This window comes from Tetrao urogallus (assembly GCF_951394365.1).
Source record: "Tetrao urogallus genome assembly, chromosome: 3".
In the NCBI taxonomy this organism is placed as follows: Eukaryota; Metazoa; Chordata; class Aves; order Galliformes; family Phasianidae; genus Tetrao; species Tetrao urogallus.
The window spans coordinates 31491087-31513655 of NC_136815.1; the positions used below are offsets into that span (position 1 = coordinate 31491087).

At 35.4% G+C, this 22569-nt stretch overlaps 1 protein-coding gene across 7 annotated transcripts in view; it reads left to right on the forward strand.

The window, feature by feature from the left end:
* Positions 1–22569, forward strand: part of EYA1 (EYA transcriptional coactivator and phosphatase 1) — a gene marked incomplete at both ends in the record, with an annotated part of 146389 nt that overhangs the window by 102501 nt on the left and 21319 nt on the right. For 3 of the 7 annotated variants that reach the window (XM_079533783.1, XM_079533785.1, XM_079533787.1), the window contains 3 exons: positions 2292–2431; positions 3617–3700; positions 10196–10285. In XM_079533783.1, coding sequence (XP_079389909.1) covers positions 2292–2431; positions 3617–3700; positions 10196–10285 — 314 coding nt within the window. Of the gene's footprint in view, positions 1–2288; positions 2432–3616; positions 3701–10195; positions 10286–22569 lie in introns of all 7 variants that reach the window. The other 4 variants (XM_079533784.1, XM_079533786.1, XM_079533788.1 and 1 more) reach the window with 2 other exon arrangements.

Sequence of the window (22569 nt, forward strand, 5' to 3'; positions counted from 1 at the left end):
GTACAGAAGGTTCAAGAAGGGCAGGCCACTGAGTGCTCAGCCAACCTTGGGATCCCCAGGTTGAGCTGTCTGGTGAGGATCTGCCCCATTCAGGATTTACTCTGAATGCGAATCTTCACTCATAGCTGCTTTTGAATGTTTGAAACTTAGAATATAGTGTATTTAAATAAAGGCGTTTTTGAAAGTAGAAAGCTGTAAGGCTCTTTCTATCCTGACAGGCTTTCTTCCCTGCCCTCACTACACTGTGCTCTGTGCACTCTGTTAAGTTTATTTGTTTTTGTTTGTTATGAAGCTTAGTGTATAATTTTTCCGTGCTCTCCATTCTTTTTTATTTATTTAGTATTATCAATACCACCCTAAGTTTAATAACTATAAATTTTTGGCACCTCATGCCTGTGGAAATTCAAAAACTGTGATCTAAAGCTACACCAAAACACTGTCAGAGGCCCAGAGCATCCCTTATTTCAGTTAATCAATAGGAAGTGCAATTTTCTGTTAATCTGAATTTCAGAGCAGATATTTAGAGCTTTATAGGGCAGTCTACCTGCTGAATGAATTCTGGTCTGTTTGCTATCAAAAACCTTAAGAAAAAATACAAATGAAAGAAAACAATGCACAAAAGCTTTTAAGTGAGTTATAACCAAGTAAAATAAAATAATCTCTAGGAGATGACTCATTTATATTTAAAATATTGGAATTAGTTTAATTATTTTTATTTCTTATTTATATTTTAGAACAGTAAGTGAAAGAGCAATCAGTATTTGATGTATTAATCTAAATAATTGTGAAGAGCACATTATCATGGAAGAAATAAATTACTGGAATGTGCATCATATTCCAAGTTTCATTTTCTACCTTTCGTTATCTGGTCTGATATGGCTATGTTGACTTTTTGTAGTATGGCATGCACAGAATCACTGGTTTTGGTATAGATTGTCTCTTTTGAAGACTCTTTTTTTTATGTTACATACTAACTTGTTATTCTGCTTTGTTTAGTATAGACTGAGATACTTAGCTAAAAGTATAGTACAAAATACATAATATATATGAATTTTAGTTATGTGTAGATTTAAAGGCTGAATGTGAAGACTTCAAGACCTTATTCTTTAAACTGAGTACAAGCAACAATTATTTTGAGTAATTGTGAGTATGTGCTGCAACGCAGATGTCCAGAGTTTCTTCCTTAATCTAACCTTTGACCTCAACAGGATGTTTTTTTAGGAAAAAGAATCATTTGTGTAAGAATTATTCCTGTCTGTTCAAATTGGAATGCTATGACCTAGACTGATTAAAAAGTAAATTAATATTGATAAAAATATACAGATCTCCTGAACTCTGTGAAGAGTCAATGCTAACTGAGAACTAAAGTTGATAAATACATCATATATTGAAAATTCTGTCTGGCTTTAAAGAAAATATTTTATTTTTTGGAAAAAAATAATATAAAAATAAAATATTTTCTGTGTGATCTTAAGGCTGCAAAAAGAAGTCTTGAAAGAGATGTAAAAACTTCTGAAGGGCATGGCACTTCTACTTATATGAATTAGGAAGGATAATTTCAGTGGGGTATTTGCTCTCTGAATGTTCAAGCACTGCACTGTTATTGGATGTTAGAGATAGCAAAACATCTTCCAACCAACATATTTTCTTCTTAAATAAGTAAATCATCTTTCTTTGTTTTTTCCTACTAAATGGCAGTGAATATTTTGCTGATATGTAGTATTTGGTGTACAGTACTGTTCTTGCAGATACTCATTGAGTAGACCTTTGAAAAATACTTCAAATTTCATCTCCACATTTGATGCATATTTGAAAGTTGTTCAACTATAGAACTTATTGTACGAAGATAATAAAATTGTGTGCTACCTTTAGAAGGCATGGTATTAATCAAGCACAAATGTAGTCATCAAAAAGTAAAATGTCTGCTGGTCACCATGATAGTTATCTTAAAACATGTTTGAAAACTCAGGAGTAAATCAATCAAAAGTTTCCTTTTACAGTATGATCTTTTCTTTGAAGTCATGTGATCTTCTCTATCATTTGAAGAAATGAAGATCGTTTTATTATTTTTTTTATTTATTTACTGAACTAAATTATTATATCTCTGTTATTGTATGTAACCTGTACTTGATTAAATTATGCATTAGCATTACCACTTGTTATTGCAGTTTTCATTATTTTTGTTAGAACTCTTTAGAAAAGATCCTGTTTTCAGTGTCATATCTAGAAAGAAATTTGAATATTTTGAATTTAAGCTAAAAGGTAAAAATGTTATTTCTTTACTACAGCAGAATACAGTACAATTCACAGTCCATCAACACCCATAAAAGATTCAGATTCAGATAGATTGCGTCGTAGTTCGGATGGGAAATCACGTGGACGTGGCAGAAGAAACAACAATCCTTCACCACCACCTGATTCTGACCTAGAGGTATATTGTCCTAGATGTTTTTGACGTGTCATAGCTTCTCTTTTTATAATTATTTTGCAGAGAGATGCATAATTTACAAATCAAAAATAAAATGGCATTTGAGCCCTTTTTTTTCTTTTGTTTTTGTGTTTGTTCTTCTTTTTTGTTGAAGATCTTCTTGAAACTTTTATTCTAAAGAACTTTCTTTGTGAAGAGCATCTAATTTCTCAGAAAAATAAAAGCATTCTCTTTCTCTTTTAAAAAAAAAATAATTTAAAAAAAAAAAGAGAGAGAAAAGAAAAAGAGAGCAATAAGTAAAAAGCCTTTCCCAAATTGAAGTAAGGTTTCTCTTTGGGCAGGAGCCACTTCTGGCACAATAGCAGTTTTTATTCTCTCTTGCTATGTTCACATTTTTCTCAGTGGCCTATGCTATATGTCGAGAGCACGTCTCCAATGACTCGTCACAGCTATGGGTGTCCATGCTGCATTTCTTTTTCTTTCTGAAAGCTTAGCCCATTAGTTATCACAGGAAATACAATCCTATCAGGATTTAAAATACTTATATTTGAACACTGTATTTTTCAGTAACATAATTTTAGTAATGGTCAGAGGGCAAATTTAAAAGACATTTTTTCTACGATCTGTAAGCTGAAGAATTATTTACTGACACCATACTTTCTTACACAGGCAAAATCTAAAGTGACAATTTTAATTCTTCAGATACATAAATACATAACATAGGCTGAGAGAATTTAACTGCTTGTCAACAATTCACTAGTTTTATTTGGTTTTAGACATTATTGTCAAGAGCAAATGTATGAAGACTTGCAGAAATATAGAATTCAAATGCAGAATATTTAATTCTGAGACGCTTCTCTTAATTTCTTTCAGGTTCTATCTTACATCTGGCTTTAAAATAATGTATTGTACAATCTCATTTTTTCTGTGTACTGGACTATGACTATCATTTTATTCTAATAGAATAATTTGATATAATAGCAATTGTAGTAAAAAGCTAACAGATTGTATTACCCTCTTCTGGAAAAACGTTAGTTCTGAAAAGAAATTGCAAGGAAGCTATGGTTCTAATATATAACCATTTCAATACAATTTTGTCATTTGTGCGCTTACTGATTCAAATTTAAACTTTCCATTGCAAGTATCGGCTTCACAGAGGAACACATTGATTTGATTCTCTTTTTACAGAGAGTATTCATTTGGGATTTGGATGAGACAATCATCATTTTCCATTCCTTGCTTACAGGGTCCTATGCTAACAGATATGGAAGGGTAAGTGTCAAGAAACTGATGGAAATTTTCATTAATATTTATTATTTTATGGTTGATATGTAAGAAAAACAAGGAAATTGTTTTCCAGAGACCAAGCACTACTGATGTTTCAAGACATAAAAATTCAAGGAGTAAAGCTCATTCATATGTCCGTTCTTTGCGTTTGTGTCATTAAATAATTAAACACCACTGGGAGTAATATTTCGAACACTTGAGGTTTTTTTGTTGATATAGAGTGTGCGATACCTGTTGATACCATCAAAATCTGCAAATATTTAGCTCCTCTCAACTAGTGAAGAACTTCCAGGACTGAGCACTAAAATAACGTTTTAGTCCCAAGCAGTCAGCAGTGGTCTGTACTCTGTACTGAGAAGGCAAGAGTACGTTTCTGGATATATATATGGCTGCAATAATGTAAACTTTTTTACCTCACATTTTTTTAATCTCTGTTTTGATTGATGTTTTTGAAAGTCTGGTTACGAGTCAAATCTTTCAATTATGCACAGTCTATAAATCGTAACTGAACTTACGGTTATGCCTGCAGACTGTGGTTCCCCTAGGTAATTCTCAAAAGAGAAATGCTGTCTTAGGTGAATAAGAACAATTTACGATTTGAATGCCCTTGTGAGATCAAACTTTGTTTTTCAGAATTGTATTTGAAAGTTAACGGCTCAGCTTGTGCAAAAATCTGTGTTATGTCTTCTCATGCTCACCTCGAGTGAAATATAACTAGAATGTGAGGTTCTTTTGTTAATCTTCAAAAATATTTCACATACAAAATAACCAGATAGTTCTGTCTGACTTCATGTAATCACATTGTCTTTTCATAAGCCTTATATTCATCACTAAAAAGTTTTATGATACAGCCAGTCGAGGGAAAAGTAAAGCTTCTGCTTCAGTTCAGATCATGCCTTGCTAAGGTTCTGCATTGTAAAAATCTAAAGCAACACTTCTGCATAACTTATCTGACATGTTCAGGTGTGTTGTGGTTTAACCCAGCTGAGCACCACACAGCCATTGGCTTACTCCCTCCCAGTGGTTATGAGGGAGAAAATTGGAAAAAGGTAAAATGGTTTGGTTGAGATGAAGACTGTCTTATAGGACAAAAAAGGAAGGAATGGTAATAATAAATAATAATAACATATGTATACACACGCACACACACGCACACACACAAAAAAAAAAAAAAAACAAGTGAGGCACAGTGCAGATGTTCACTACCTTTTGATGGATCCCCAAAGAGTTCTCAGGCAGTGGCAGCTCCCTCAGCCAACCCCCTAGCTTTATTGTTCAGCATGACACAGTACGGTCGTGGGATCATGAGATATGTATTTCATGGGATATGTATCATGGATATGCCTTTGGCCAGTTTGAATCAGCTGTTCTGGTTTCATTGCCTACCAGCTCCTTGTGTACACGCAGCCTCCTATCTGGCAGAGCTATGTGAGATGCTGAAAAGTCTTTGACTTCGTGTTGCTCAACAACTAAAAGATTGCTGTGTTATCACCACTGTTTTTCTCCTAAATCCAAAACACAGCATTATACCAGCTACTGTGAAAAACATTAACTCTATCCCAGCCAAAAGTAGTTCAAAGTGGTGTGGTATATTTTCACGAGTGTTTTGTATAATAGCAACCTACTTGTTTGAAGACTGTACTTAGTTGTTTTCATTATGTGTACAAAAAGCAAGGATATTCAACAGCCTTGATTTCTTAAACATTGTGATTTTGTACTACAAAATCACTAAGTCAGTGACAGGACAACAAGCCCTAGTGTTCACAGGAAAAAAGTTCAACGTCAACAGAGTATCACCACTTACTTTCGGGGACCAGAGTTCTGCTGGAAAAAGAACTGATTAGTTGTTGCTGAGAAGTACTTGGGTGAGCATATTTTTTCTTTTTCTTGTTTCCTGTAGTGTTTTTTTTTATAATTAGGGCCCGAACATAAACACCTTTTTTTGTTGTCTGCTTGAGGCTGAGGAAAGTGGCTGGCGTTCAGCTCCTCAGAGATACAGATACGTGTGCTGCAAGGAGGCAACTGCCTCCTGATGGCGATTCCATCATTGTTGACATTGTTTTCTTGATGTAGCTTTTGCTTGGCTGCCTCTGGTTGCATGGCATGTGGCAAAATACATAGATATCACTAAATGATGACTGATTCTATGATTTGTCAATTGCTAAGCTAAATCACCTGCCAAACATTGGTCAGACTGAGTTTTTTTCATTATACTTGTTGCTATACTATAGCACACGCACACACGTATACAAAGAGATACAGGGCATCATCTCTGATTTAAAAAAAACCAACAATGCTTGATGTTAAGAGAGCCGATAGCATTGGTGTTTGTGCATAAATATTAGAATGTTTTGGTGAAGGGTTGCAGTGCGCACGTCCACTAAGAGGCAGTTGTGCAGGTGTGCTATTATTGCTTCGTTTTCACAAAGTGTCATTCATATCACAATTTTTCTTGGGTTATTAAGTGCCATAGAAGAAATTTAGAGGTATTTACAACAGTGTGAGGTGTGCAGTTTTTAAAGAGTGTTTGCTATTGATTTCTGGCTTTTAAAATCACAATGCCAGGGGGATATTTTGTTGTTTACAACTGTTTTTTGAGCTATTTAACTTCACCCCTAATGTGTTTCTTCACTGTGGTTGGAACTATAAATGTTTTTTTGTTTTTTTTTTTAAATTAAATCTAAGCTGCTCACATAATCATTAAAATACAAAAGCTGGAACTTCAAACGAACAAAAATGTCTTAATTAAATAGAGGATTTGGCAACTTGGCATTCAGCTCTTCTCATAATGCATGAGTGAGTTTCATGGTGAATGACTATGAATGATGAGCAGTCCTGTTGCTGAAGGGATAGGTTTTCTTTTCCTTATTCTCTTCCTCATAACTTCTTGTTTATGCCACCCTTTTCTGTATGTTCATACTTATTCATCTCTTTTTATCACCTGCTCTCCTTGTGCTGCTATTGTGCTCTACTTTCTTCATACTCTTGTTCTGCAACGTTGGAACAAAATAATATGCTTGTTTTGCAGTTTGTGCAATTATGGTAGACACTGTTACTTTTTTATTTAAGGATTTGAATGTTGTGGATTTCACAGAAATGTATGAAACTAGTGGAGGAAATGAGTTGTACATCGAGAGAGGGAGGATGGGGAAAGGGGGAAAGGAAAAAAATACTTTTCCATTTGCTTTTGAAAAAGATGTGTTGATCAAATATGAGGTTATCAGTTACTTTGATTGACATTGACCTACAAACACTTAGTTTTGATGACAACTGCTGAAGTTTTGGAGTTCAGAAAGAATTTGGGACCCTTTTTAGTGTCTAGAAGCAGGTGGAAATACATCTTTGTACTTGCAGTAGTCTACTGTGGTCTTTACTTCCATTTTCCATGAAAGAATATATATTCAGATGCTTAGAAACATTTTTTCCTTTAAAATTTAAGTTATTTTAATATGGTTTATTATGTTTCAGAGGTAGAGAAAAGCAAAGCCTGGTTTCACTTAACCCTTCATTTGTGACCTGTAGGCTTAAGTGGAAAATAAGCCTTGTACCTAAAGTGAACTTTCCTGTTTTTCAGCTTCTTGTTTCTCCACAAAACAAAGAAATCAAGTGGGTAGAATTTAGAAATGACATACAGACAATGTTTTGGCTCCAATACCAGTATTCAAAAACAAGAAGCCTGCTTAAGCAGCTTGATGTTGGTATTTCTTTTCTTTAGCTAAACTGTGTGCCTCCCCCAGAGATTTGTACCTGATTTTGACCATACCTGAAAAGACACTCAGACTGAACCTGCAAATCCTGATAAATAAGAACAGATTGTTAGCTTTCCTGCTCATTGTGTGACACCTCACAATAATTAGTTTACAATTAGTGGCTTAAGATTGCAAAAGAAGGCTTGGTATGAGATCTTTTTAAAACCTTATTCTAGCCTTGTCTTTTTAAAAAGTTTTCAGCCATCACTTTAATGACTGGCATCAGCATTTAATCTACTGCAGATCCTTAAACCAGAGCTTTTGTGCTTTTTGCTAGAACTGCTGCAAGATTGTAACTACGCAGACATTTAAAACCCTAATGTAGATAAGGCTTTTGCATCTATTAAAATACGTGGCTACCCAGAGCTGCAGCTTAACTCAGTTTCTGTGCGATGTGGGACTTTCTATAGAACAAGATTTTGTTTAATCAAGGAATTAGGGTTACTTTGAAAAGAAACCTATTTTGTTTCTTCTCTTCTTTTTTATGGTATTTAATCCGACATTTTCAGTATGTGCCAATGATTTTCTTATGTTTTTCTCCTAATTAAATTAACCTAGTAAATGACATTCTTTTAATATTACTCCGAAGAAATCCACATTCTCTTTTGTCTATCATTTTAAAACGCCTTTGAGTTAAATGGCAGGCAGATATTTTTACCAAAAGCCATTCTTTTCAGACTCAAATGTGTAAGGAGAAACTAGTATAAATAATTAAGTAACAAATTAAAACCGAAAGACTTTATTCACAGCCATTTCCTTAAAATTAACTGTATGCTGTGTCTGCTTCTGTATCATCCAGCTTTTCAAAATTGTGCCCCTTTTTATGAATGGAAGCTCCACATGGGTTTAATTGTAAAATGTTATATTATCATTTGATAATTAAGATGTAGCTAGCAATCTTCATTTGCATGCTAGACCCTTAGTCCTGCATTTAACTCCTTCTGTTAACTAGAGAAAAGCATTCTGTGGCATGACTTCTGGTAGTGCTCAGGAAGAACAGAAATACTTGCTTGGTTTAAAAAGGGGATGAGGAGCTGTGAAGAAAGGCAGTGTTGTAGCTAGACTCAAAGATAGGCAGGAATGTGAGGTAGATGTAGCCTCAGGCCTATCTAGGGAGGGAATGTCACCTGCCTTCCACCTTTCCTGCTCCAGAAATAAAATAAGGGAAGACTTGTAGGGCAATAGTAAAATAAAAAGGCAGAATAATTTTGCTTATTTTTTCAAGTAGTTCCATTTTTAATTAGGAAACCAAATACTCTCTCTTTTTTTTTTTTTTTTAAATATAAGACTAATTTTAAGGATGATGTCATTATAATGATGAAAATGGCATAATGCATTTTTTGGTGTCCCATTTATGAGGGCTAGATGCTAGATGCTTTTTGATGCTAGAAAACTTACTTACTCTTAGCCGATGGAAATTCAGAAATAAATGTTTTGTGTATTCCATATAGCTTAGTTGCTAAATGCTTCTTTCCAAAAACTCATTTCTTTTTGCTGGTTAGTTTCAGTTGTTTTGGTTTTTCCAGAAAGTAGGCAGGCTGCTAGATTGCCATTCTTTTCCAACTGTTTGTTACTTACACATTTTACCTTTTGACCAGCAGTTACAGAAAAATGTTTGAAAGTTCAGAGATCACGTTGAAACATCTATTAATTTGATTGAGAGGTGAAAAAAGAAAGTAGGAACCACATCTTTTGGTATTAACTCTGAATTGTCAGCAGTTTTAGTACATTAACTTATTTTAAGTAAACTTTGTGCTGTCACTTCTGCAGTTTTATTTAAAATAAATTCCTAACAAACTAATATTGATAATAATAAAATAAATAAAAGAAAAGAAGGTGTTGTGAGATAATACATGTTCTTTCAAACTTGTGCTTCTGTGTGGTTGGGTATACTTGGCACTATAAATGAGAAGTTGTGTATCAAGTACATGTACTAGACTTCTCAATTTTTTCAGATTGAAAATACATAAAACGTACCCAAAAAAAATCAAAACAAGACAAACATCTGTAATGCATTTGATAACCACAGTGCTGAACATGCTTTTTGAGTTTATTAGCTCAGTAAGAAATAAGTTGTTATGGTAATTTCAGTAGAGAAGTTAAAGTGTGTTATGTATTAATAACAAACAATAGACTTGTTCACTGAGTATGGGTGGGCCCAACAGAGATCATAGTCAAAATGTGCTTTTGTGGACAGTCAAGGAGTGGTTTTAAATAAAACTGCCATTTGTAAATAAAAAAGTAATGGTGATCTGCCTCAATGTCACTAGGTATTCCAAGGACCAAATCCTTTCATTTGTGACCAGTGTCTGTTTATTTTCAATAACGATAACATTATCTTGTCCTCAGTTATTGTAGAATTTGTAAGCAGTTGCAGAGTCTGTAGAAGTGTAGGGAAAAATGCATGTGCTACTGGTGGAATCCAGCAGAAGTCCATGTATGGGTGTGCAAGGGTGGCATAAGGGTGTGTGGACACAGGTGTGGTCACAGAAGTCTTACTGCAGAATCATGGTATTAGTCACGTTAAAGACATATTTTGAGGATTACTTTAATCCTGGCTACAGGATTAAATAGTAGCTGAAATGAAATCAAACATATGGATATTACATTCCATGCAGCAGATAATCGGTCTTGAGAAACAGTTCTGGTCATTTGTATTCTACTATGTAGAATGTAGCATGTACCATGTTACGCATGGTATTGACAGTACACTCTTAATTTCTTCTTTAAGGATCCACCCACCTCAGTGTCTCTTGGACTTCGAATGGAAGAGATGATTTTCAATTTGGCAGACACGCATCTATTCTTTAATGATTTAGAAGTAAGTGTTCATTATTTTAAAACACAGAGGTTTGTTAACATTTGTCTATTTTTACTTGTTATTAAATGGCTTGGCAATTATTTTTCACTTCAGAGGTTTAATATGGAAACATTCAGAAAAATCTGCGTAGTTTAGTCACTGAAATTTACAAAGATATCTACACTAAATGTGCTGACATTCAAAGGTTGCAGTAGAAATTCTAGGAGCTTTTTTTTCCCTCACAGGTCTTTATATTTATGGCCACAGTCGACAAGTTCTAGAAGTGGATGCACAGAAAGCATCTATAAATACTAGAATGCAATAGGCTATGGAAATCATTAAATATTAAACTTCAGCTTCTATAAACAGTTAATGGCTGGGTAAAGATTTCTCACTTATATCTTACTGTGGGAAAGGATTACCTTAAACCCAAGGGAAATCATTAATGTTGTATATGTTGTCCATCTCAGTGGCCTATCGCTATGGGTCTTCAGTCCTTCCCAGTGGCAGGTCCGTTTGTTATGTGCTAGGGTTTCTCTGCCACTCATGCCCCTCCCTTGCAGTATGCTGTGAGGAGTTGGTGTCAACATGCCAAGGGCTTTTTCAGCCTGTATAGAGTCTGGTTTGGCAATTCTTGTGAAATTGCTCTGAAACTATCCAAACTGCTGAAAGAGACTGTCACCATAGTGCCTTACTGTTTTGTCTTAAAAGGGAAAAAGCCATTTCTGATCATATTTTAATAACAAGAAAACATGAAAACAGTCAGATTTCTTTCCCATCATAATGAAGACAGCTGTTTATTTAAAATCCAACTGTTAAGCAAGCTTGTGGTGAGGCTGCCAACACACATTAATCATCAGGTTGTTGTTTTGCTAGATTTTAGAATAGTGTGTTATTCCAGACAGGCAAAAGAATCTAAAAGATTCAAATGCAACATTTGCTGATCAAAGTTAATTGGCAGCAATTGGCCTTTAAATATTTCCTGATGTTTCCCTTTTCAAAATCAAGGAAAATACACCTTATTTAATAGATGAGCCAAAATCATTTGAAAAATGCCAGTGTGTGATAGACCTCAAATGTGGTTTGTCCAACATCTGTCCTATATTTTGATTTCTTTTCATCTAAAAAGAAACCACTCATGGATGATTTGGCATCTTTCAATGTAATGAAATTATTTAAATGTGTTTTATTCCTTCTCCCATTCCTTAGTGGAGTATTTATTTTTATACTTCTGATAAAATAGATGATTTCTTTACATTTTCAAGTATTGATTTCTTTCATTGAGGTAGCTTTATGTAAAGATGATACTGTTTGGGATACAAGAAATGTAATTAGTGAGTTACATGCATAGGATTAATTTTTCGGATTTGTTGAAAAGTATAGCAATGCTAGTTATTTTCCAAATCTGTTTCTGATTTCTAGATATATTTCAATTTATCCAGAGCAGAAAAATGAAGTACTACTATATCTTAGCAGCATTTTTAATAAAGTTCAGTGTGTTTTCATATCCAAATGCTTAATAGTCTCAGCTTGGTATGCGTCAGTGACTTTAATGGAAGTTAACCAACTAAATATTAGCTAGGGATAGCAGATTATCTTCTGATAGTTGGCAACTTACACTCTTGACAGTACAATACAATAATTTATTGACTGAAGAACTTTGAAATGTGGAAAAAACAGTTGATTCAGATAACTCACGGAAGCAAGAAGCTTAGAGGATGAACTTTGTTCTTTGTTTCCCTGTAGCAAAGTGGTTTCTCTTAAAGTTCCATACGTGAATGTTGTCCGTGAATGGGGCCTTTCCTCTTGGACCTTCAGTTTGTCATTGAGTGTCACCATTATTAGCGGGGTATCTGTGGCTCCCAAGGTCTTTGGCCTTAGGTTTGGTGGTCTGGAAGTTCAGGCTCCCAATACTTCGACAGTATTCCATCAAAACTGTTTTGGCTTGGCTGTGCCCAGACTTAAAGCATCTGTTCTTGCTGTCAAAGGAATGAGTTTGGAATGTCTCTTGTTCTCCTTGCTCAGGGCTAAGGCTTCTAGTTCATGTACGTGAGAGACTGGGCTCTGATTGAGAGGTCTGTAAGCAGCTATGCCAGTGAGCCACAGAAACTGAGCATTCTTGGCTGAAAAGAGTATGAAGAGAGGCAAACCGGGATCTGGAACATGCCTGACCCACGGCACAGAAACATCTTTGGGTCCAGACATAATCCAAAGCTGGAACTTGAAAGCTCATGCTTTCCTTACCCAGGCTCAGAGAGAACTGTTCCTGACATACAGAAAGGCTGGATTTTCAGGCAGGCAATCATCTATCATAACTTTGGCCTATGCTGCACATTTTTCCAGATACCACAAGTTCATCCAGTGCTTTCCAGAAAGCTCTAATCAGAACACTTCTCTTGTCATCCAAGTTGAGGGGAATGTACTTCTTATTGAAAACTGGGGCAGGCATGATTTACATTTTAAATGCAAAGGACATAGTTGTAGTCGTGGTTTCCAAAGGATCACTTGATTTGTATTACCTAGCTGACTTTTCAAATCTAAGCCTAGAGATTTCCATGATTTTATTAGGTGAAGCTCTAAATGTCAGCAGTTTTTTTAGTTTGTATAAAGTGAAACAATGCCAATGTGTACTAGTGGCATTGAAAACTTCAGTGTACCCGCTGTAATTCAGTATGGGATTCAGAGAGGTAAATGAATCAGCTAGTTTCCTATATGTTGGTCTTTAGGTAATAACAACAGTACTAATAATGCCATTTGTTATTGGTATTTTTTAAAATTCAGTGAAAAAGTTCTTTGTGATTTCACTGTCTAGCTCTAAAGTCAATTTTCTGCTTATTAGTATGTGAATTGTACTTGGATTTACAATTAGTGATTGCTCTCTTTGTTCTTAGATTATTTCTTCAGAAAAAGGCATGGCTCATTTGTTTCACTATATACAAATATTTTTTTTGTAATTGCTTCCAAATTGATACAGATAATTTGAAATCTTGAAGGAACATTTATAAAATCTAAAATTAAAGATATATGACAAGTATTTCAGCACATTGAAAATAAAATATTGTTACTAATGTATAATTTGATCTAAGGACCATCAAAAGCAATGATTTACTGAATTAATAGTAATTTTGCAGTGGCATTATAGAACTGCACAAGGCCAAACATTAGTAAAATAAGTGCAGTATTTTCCAAAATTTATATTTTGAAGGCTGCATTTAGGCTCCATAATAAAAGCTCAGGTTTTCAGTATTGAAAATCATTATTTAAGCATGTAATATTCTATTCAATAGTAGAATTTTAATTGTGCACAGGAGGGAAAAAATACATTGATGTAGAGCTCTCAAGAGAACCAAAATTATCTCATCAGGAAAGAATGTCTGATTTTACATGCTGATTATGTTGTGATAGGGATAATAAGGTATAATATTTTAATGGCATGTATGGAGCAATTACGCATATTAGGTATTTTAGAATGTATGCTCAAGTGTTTTACGGAAATTAAGAAGCTGATGATAGGACTGAAACGTGACATCTACCTGTCACATCTTTAAAGATTGTATACATTTCTGTATGTATGCTGATCCTCTTAAAAGATTAGTTTTTTCATTTCTTTGGCATATTAGGTGCACATTATAACCAGCTATGCTGAAAAATTGGTGGTTGTGACTGATTATGAATGTCCTATTTCAAAAAAAAAAAAAGTGAATTCAGTGTTCTGCAAACTTTATTCTGAGGTGATTCTATCTCATTAGATCTGTAGCTTTAGAGAGTTATAATTCTATTTATTGAATCTGGAAATGTCAATTTATTCATTCTACAAGCACTTGAAGCCTTTTTTTTTTTTTAATCTTATCTAATGCTTCCTATAAATAAGATAATTTTTTTAAGTGTTGCATTTTATTAAAATAAAGTTCAGTTATTTGGAGATTTTTGTCAGGATTATTTGACTATTTTAGGCTTTTTATTACTGTTTGTTCATTTTGTGGATGAACTCAAAATACAGTTTTATAAGTTATGAAACTATTAAAAAAATATTTCAATGCCCTAAGAAATGAATTCATGTATAAGGGCACAGTAATGATGGTTAGCATTCATTTTCTTCCATCAGTGAAGGACACGTCCTGCACACTCATGGCCTCACAACTCACTTTTGTTTGTGAAGGCTCTGTATGCAAAGTGATGATATATGTATAACTGCCATTTATGATGAGTGGCAGCATGATATGAGTTTCTAAGCAATTTTAGTTGACGTATTTCTCTTACTAATAAAATAAAAGAGAATGCTGTCAGGCAATACTGTTGTTCAGTGATTATTATTTCTTTCTTTCTTTTTTTTTTAATATATATTTCCTACTATGACAATAAAAAGAAAGAATAAATAGGGACCTTGGGATAGGTGAAAGCTTGTCACTGCAATGGGGATGTATTTTAACTTCTTGTTTCCTGGATATCCATTATTGTCTTCCTAACAGATATTGAGAGCATAGTCCTTTCTGTGTGACAAAAAGAGCAGTGTAATCTTTTTATGGTTACAATACAAATCTGTCACTACTTCAGATTAGGGAAAGTTTAAGTTGTATTACTGTGCACTGACCCTCCATGCCCATGTTGGTTTTGCATGCAGTTTCCATGATGCTCTCAGAGCCAAGGCTGTTGGATCTGCAGTGCTGCCTTCCCACACCTGTGCCAGGCAGCCCCCAGCTCCTCTCTGGCCTTTTTTCTGCTGCAGTCGCACGGTTTAGGAAGTCCCCCAGGCTCTCCTACCTCATCAGTCCCTGTTAGGCTTTAATCAGTTGATACAGGAACATTTTACAAATCCTACATTTTACGTATAAGGTAGCGTAGCCAGCTCTCCTGAAACACTGAGACTTTTAATTGCATAGATGCTTTTCACAGTTTGAAGCAAAAAATAGCTATACACATTCTGTGGTGACACTAAACCCTGAAGAATTGCTGAAGAGAGAGCTCAAGCCTAAGAAAGAGAACAGGTAAAATCTCTCACAGCAAACATAAAGTGCGATCCCAGAACAAAACTTCTCCAAAATCAGTCCTTCTTTGGCCTTTGCCTTCAATTCTTACAGGTGAAACAAGGCTGCCTCCCTGCTGTTGGAAACATATGCACCATATAAATCACTTCTGAGCATCAAGGAGACCTTTTCTTCATGACAGGAATGTATATTCTTCTTTTCTTCAGTCTGAGAATTTTCTCCTTTGTAGGTCTTTCAGTAACACCACGGGAGACTAAGTGACTTTGCTCCCAGGTCCTTCAGTGACCATGCATACAGATATGTCCCCAGCGTACCATGCGGTGCCCTGCAGGAATGCCTTTGAAGCAATAATGCCATATGTTCTGGTTCTTTAATCTGAAGGAGAAAGGGAAACTACTTCCCCTCAGACCTGAGACTTTAATATACCACAGATCCAGGCTGGTAACTTACCACAGTAGCATTCTGAAGCATAATTTGGGATTGTAGGCATTATGATAATACACATTATTGAATAATAACATTCATCAGACTTATTGTGTGCAGGTTACTGCACATCTGAAAGAACCATGACCACTGGAGGGTAAAACACTGTTTTTTCTCAGGGCATTTTTAGCACATCTGTTCCTAGAGTCAAGTAATCTAAGGAAGAGAACTGCTTGGATGCAAGCCAGCCTTCGAGTGCAGGCTTTGAGTGAGCTCCAGAGCAAGCTGAGAAGACAGGTTGCCCGTGATTAGCAGTTGAAAGTTACAAAATCCACAGAATCACAAAATTATAGGGGCTGGAAGGGACCTCTAGAGACAATTGAATCCAACCCCCCTGCAATGCAGTCCCTCTAAGGCTGCACAGGTAAGCGTCCAAGAGAGTCTTGAGTATCTCCAGAGGAGACTACACAACCTCCCTGCGCAACGTGTTTCAGTGCTCCATCACCCTTATTGTGAAGAAGTTCCTTTGCATGTTGGTGCAGAACTTCCTATGCTGCAGTTTATGGCCATTTCCCCTTGTCCTATCCCCACAGATTACTGAAAAGAGGTTGGCCATGTCCCTTTGACACCCACACTTAAGGTATTTATAAACATTAATAAGATCACCTCTCAGTCTTCTTTCCTCAAGATTGAACAAACCCAGGTCACTCAGCCTTTCCCATAAGAGGGGTGCTCCAGGCCCTTTATCATCTTTGTGGCTCTCCGCTGCACTCCTTTCATGAGAGTCCAGCGGAGTCCATCATTTAATCTCTCATACCTTGTGGCCAAGTCACATAGCCAGCTTTGGACAAGTGTGTCAGATCTGATGTTGCCTAGGTTGAAACATGATGAAATTAGGCAGAGGTGCACAGTGATGGGAGTTGGCAGAACCAGGCAGAGTGGAGAAGTGGAGAAGGAGGATTGGCAAGGCATGGTCACCATGGGAAAAACTTGCTCAGCTCCTCTGCAGATCAAAATTGTTTTGTGGTTGAGGCCATGCTTTACACCCTCTATGTTTAGAAGATAAGCTTTTGCTGACATTATTAAAAAGCAGGTTTTGGTTGTTCTTATTTTGCATACATTTTTGTGTAGAACACAGCAGCATGATGTTTGTTTTTGTGGTTGTCACTACTTTGCAGACGTGAATCCCTTTGTCTACAGATAAGGAGGATGATAAGGATGGTATCTACAGATACAAGGGTGATTATTCCATCAGAAAGAACTCAAGAGGGAAAGGACACGGGAAAAGGGCACAGCTGAGTCTGGTGGTTGCAGTATTTGCTGCTTATTGTATTGTTGCATTGTATCAGTTGTTGTTGACTCTCTAATAATCCTTCTACTTGGTCTCTTTAATGTCTTACTAGAAACACTCCAGCAAAAACATACTCTCTGCTGACATGGTGAGAAAATGAATGTATTCAAACAATAAAAAAAAAAAAAAAAAAAGGAGGGGGGGGGGAATAACAGTTTTCCAAGAAAACTTTTCCAGTGGATTTGGTTTTGGTTGTATTTTTTTTTTTTGTTTGTTTAAATTATTTATTTGTTATTTTGGTAAATTGCAGTTGGTCAAGTTCAAGCTATCATACATTTCAAATAAAGTTCATTTGTTTAAGCAAGAGGGACAAAAATGTGTCTAGAGAAGAAGGCTATCTTCACCATTGACTGCAGTGTTTTAGTGTCTCTGTTTGTGGACTGATAATCAGAATGAAATCCATGTACTCTACCATCTTGTAGCACAGCTTCTGTTTGCGATGTCTAGATACTGCTGCAATACAAATGAGCTAAACATCAGTTAGACATGCACGGGGATGAAATGCATTGATATGCAAATTGCCCAGTATAGCATGTTTTGGTGGAGTATGTGCTGATTAGATTTGTGAGTGGCAACAAACTAATTCTTGGTGGTATTAAGTAATTATTACCAGATAACAAAATGTTTTGCCCAAATTGCATATTCGGATGTCTTCCTTCAAGTAAAAGAATTAAATTTCTTGTGCCCTTTGCAGGAAACAAAATATCTAATTTTGACATGTTTTTGGTGGCTACAGTAGTGCCTGCTGATGATAGCTTGGTTCTGAGGAAACAGTTGCAAGCACTTGCCAGTCCAGGAGATTCTATACTGAAGGGCAGCAGTAAGGGATCTGGAAGTCAATGTGATTATCAGTGTTAAAGCAGTGTGTAGGCAGGGTCTGTTACTGGAATCACAGACCAGCCCTGGGTTTGGCAGCTTTCATTGCAAGAAAAGCATTAGAAACATCAGTTTCTGTCCTCTGGACCACAACATACAATTTCTTATCTAATAAATGATGTCATAGTGCTTTAAAAATTCTCCTATAATGAATAATGAAACAAATTGTTCTAAAAAAGCCTAAGGCTCAAAGGCAATGAAGAGATAGTGCAGTCAACAACTTTACTTTTGTAGATAATCCATTATCAGATTTCAAAACACTGACTTGCTACACTGTTGACCCATATAAACTCTTGCCCTTAGTGAATTCTTCCTTTTGAAAGATTGCAGCTTCCCTGCTACTTGCTACAGAGCTTTTTCTGCAATACAGACTTTGCCCTAAGCACAAACATGAAACACTGTGTGATGGTTCAGCATGTTGGTTCCAAAACCAGGTAATAGTTCTTCAGGGATTCATCTAGAAGGCCTATTAGCGCTAGAAGTGTCATTTCAGATTTTAATAGGCTCTTTTTATTATTTAACTCATCCCTGAAGTCTGAAATAATAGAAATTGATGTCAAATGAACGAGTACATAGTTGCTACTAATGGTAAAAGCAGTTAATGTTGCTATTAATTAATGTGTTGCTTTCCACTTATTCTTTTGTGGACACTTTTCAGCTTCTAGTATTTCAGAGAACTGATGTGAATAAAATGTTTTTTACATTTTCTCTAAACATTATGTATATCACTGGAGCAAAAATATAGCTGTACATTCTCTAGTTATGACTGATTCATAACACATTCGTAAGTTCCTGAAATAATCCATTATTGCTTAATAACCAAAAAATCTAAGTAAAATTTCACGAATTCAAATGACATTCCTGACCAGTAGTTTTTGTGTTTGGATTTCTGGTTTAGCTGACAGATGTGTAAAATCTCATACAGCCACTCTCATCCCTGGTGCAGCTGCAAACACTGTAGAGAAAATTATTCTAGCTAAGTTCAATATTAATTTACACTCAAATATCTTTCCCAGTCCACACTTTCTGATCATGTAACACAGTTAATTTATGCTGATTCAACCACTTGCAAGCAAACCTTTCTTTTTTCTTTTTTCTTTTTTTTCCCCATAAGCGAACTTTTCCAGTGCACAGAAGATAAACTAGAAAAAGAACATAGTTTCTTCCAAAAAATTGTCCCCTTGTTGATATGGGTACTATTTAAAACAGCAAACCTCAGGTTCACGTTATTTGAGTTGATGTTTTAAGTGGCTTAGTATCTGAAGAATTTTAGGAAAGCTGGTCTTACATGCCATTTTTCAGACTGAGAGCATGTTAGCCAATCTTCACATAAATACAAACATTTAAAACCGTATCAGCAGTTTGCATGGGAGATTGTTTCTCCCAGTGTAGTTTTAGCATGAATTTGTAATGTAACTGCTGCAGTCGTCTGGTGTCTTGAGAGATATCATGCAGTTTGTGCTGGGCTGTTTACTTATGACATCTATGACTGTAGTTGAAATTGTAAGAAGATCTGCACGTGTGTATTTTAAACAGATTTGTTTGTGCTGTTTCTTTATTTTTTTTTAATCATATTCAAATGTTGTTACAGGGATAAAAATTAAGAAACATCTTCCATTCATTTTCCTTTAAAAAGCACGAAAGGAGTGGTTGAAGTCGGTTCCCAAAATGTTTGAGTTTCATGGTCTCAGGAGATTTCTACTGTTTCAGTGTGGTTACAATAAGGCCTCTATCTGAATTTCATCCAGTTCAATGGTCTAATGAAACTTTAAAGAAAGGGGGGAGGGGATTGCTCCCTTCACTCACTGCAGTATCACTTCTATTTTTCTGTGTTTTAAAATAAAGTTTGACTTCTGTTAATTTTATTTTGAAAGTTTGACTTTAGATATGGTCAGGAAGCTGGGCAGTTCTGAAATGAGCTAACATGGTTGTAATGTGTTAAAGTGTGAGTATTTAAAGAGGATTTAAGAAATGTAAATGGAAAGCTTAACAAAAGAAACAGTAAGTTATTGAGGTAACAGAGTTTTTGCTTTATTTTTTCCACGATCCTTGCTCAGTCAGACCTGAGCAGTCCAGGCAGTCATTGCTGTGTTTCTGAACGTCACCCGCAGTACTGTGCAGCTGTGAGGTTATAGCTCTTAAACGTTCAGTGACAGCAGAACTCAGACTGCTGACATGAATGCTAAGCTTAGCCGAAATGCTCTTGCCACAAGAAAGATTGGATATAGCTAAGCAAATGATCCTTTCTGAACTGTAGAAAATCTTTTCAATCAGTTAAAGGATCTCCTCTTTTTCTTTCACATACTTTACATATTCGCATTGCAAATGTAAAGTTTGGATACACAGGGGAATAACTTGTTCCCTAACTTTGCTGGGAATGGAGGAGAGCCAAATGCAGCAACAATTACAATGTTCTAAGAATTTTCTCTAACTGAAGGGTTTAAAATATTCCAATACTTGTTTATTGGGGGGAAAAAAAAAAAAGGTGTATATGTTTCTTCAAAATAGGTTTACGAATTCAAAAATCCCATTATGGACTTGTCCCATTGGACTTGTCCAAATGAATAAAGTAAAAATTCAGCTCTAATTACCTACAAGTAAGGGTTGGAAAAGGGTGGAAAGACTCTATAGTTTTAAATATAACCTTGTATATTAAGAAAAAAATGAATACTGCTTGGTTTATTCTGCATCAGTCTTTTTTTTTTTTTTTTTTTTTTTTTTTTAATTAAAAAAATACTGTGAAAACATTATTTTAAAAGCTTGCCAGCAACAAAAATGCTTTGACTAGAGCATTAAACAAGCACTTTGGTAATACAGCTTTTATACATCAACTTCATATGATCACGTAAGGGGTTAAGCTATGTGATTTCAGGATAAAAGGTTTCCTGAGTTGACTATTATTCCTATGGTCTGCCAACAACTTTGCAATAAATGGAATGATTTTTATGGGAATGTGGTTATTCACAGCAAGACTACAGTTGGTGTCAGTATGAAAAATTCTTCTTTAGTAGATTCTCTCAGCAGGGATAACAGATCTGAAAGAAAGGCAAAAAGTAGTTACAGAGAACTCTGGCTGGTGTTGGTGACAAATTGTGTTTACAAAACGGGATAACCCATTATAAAAGAAAAAATCAGAACAACAGTAAATCAGAGCCTTGCTCCTTTAAGTGCTGCTGTTCCAAAGCAAACTACTTTTGATAGTGTGTGTGTATTGTTTAATAGCTCCCATTTCTCTTGCTCATAAAGCAAATGAGACTTCTTGGTTTTCAGTTGCAGGGGTGTAAAATAATTCTTCTGAGATCAGTAAATTTATTGCAGATTTATAGCGTTGTTCTTGTGATAACATAAAATATTTGTATGTACAAATCAGAATAATTCAAGAGAAAGGAGAATTTTTTCCTTTGATTGGATGTTTAATTATTATAATTCTTAGTTAATACTATAATATTCATAATGTTTAAAATTTCCCAGTATCCCTTTTTATTAACTTCTTTGATTTTTGAAATAATATTGCTATAAGGAAAATGTGATGGAGGATGAGTTAACATATTAATGAACTTAATTGCCATCAACAGTTACTGCACTTAGATTCTGTTTGTGACAGTCTTTCAGAATGCTTCAATGATAAAATCATCGGTTCCATCTGCAGCACCTCCCTTAGAGCAGGTATCATCACCCCTTTGAGATGAGTAGTGAAGTTGTATAGAAATTAATGCAAAAATCATGCGGTAACTTTATGGGTTTAAATTGTTCAGTCATTCATAAAGAAACTTGTTGAAAGATGGAGGGGAATGTTACTGTTTGGGTTCGGATGTTTTTTATTTGGAGCTGTTTAAGATGTAAACATGGCATCTTAGAGTGCTTCCTGTTCTTTTGTTTCTCTCCAGTACAATTGCCCCTGTTCTATTTGAAACATTTTGTTTGCAAACTATACTCAGAACAATACAAGACCTCAGTGTAACACTATGAGATGAATTTGCTTTGTTGTGCTGAGTTCACCAGTGACGTACCAGCAAAGAAAATCAACCAGGCTGTGTCAAAGTCAGATAAAAAAATATTTATCTAGCACAGAGAGACAGTGCTGTTGATGGGTGGAGATTAGCACCTCTTGAAGTAAACAGGTGGATTTACTGACTAAGAAGTAAATATTGACTAAGATGATACCAAAAGAAAATAAATTTCTTAAGAACATTACTTTAAATTTTCTCTCAGGTTGGAAACATGTCAGGTTCATTTCTTCATAATGTAAATGGCTCCTCAGAGATGTTTAGAAGCCAGTCTGTGAAATAAATATTTTTGTATGAAAGTAGATTTCAAGAGAGCATGATAGCAATGCAGCTGAGAAGAACAGAATCAGCTCTTGATGGCTGTTGAATGTAATCATTCATGTTGATTGTGTGAATATTTATTGCTAATAACACTAGTGTTGGGAATATAACAGGCCAGCTTGTCATAAAGTGATTGCAGTATGGTCTTCATTTAGTAATGAAGACTAGGACAGAAGTTCATATTTGGATCACTAGGTCTTGTTCTACAACAAATAGTTGGTTTCCTTGAGGCATCTGTCTGATTTTGGCAAAGTTAGTCTGGCTTGGAAGATGGATCCTGGTGAGTCTTAGTGAACACTTTACTTTCCAAGTGGTTACCTGGATGTTGAATAAGAAACAACT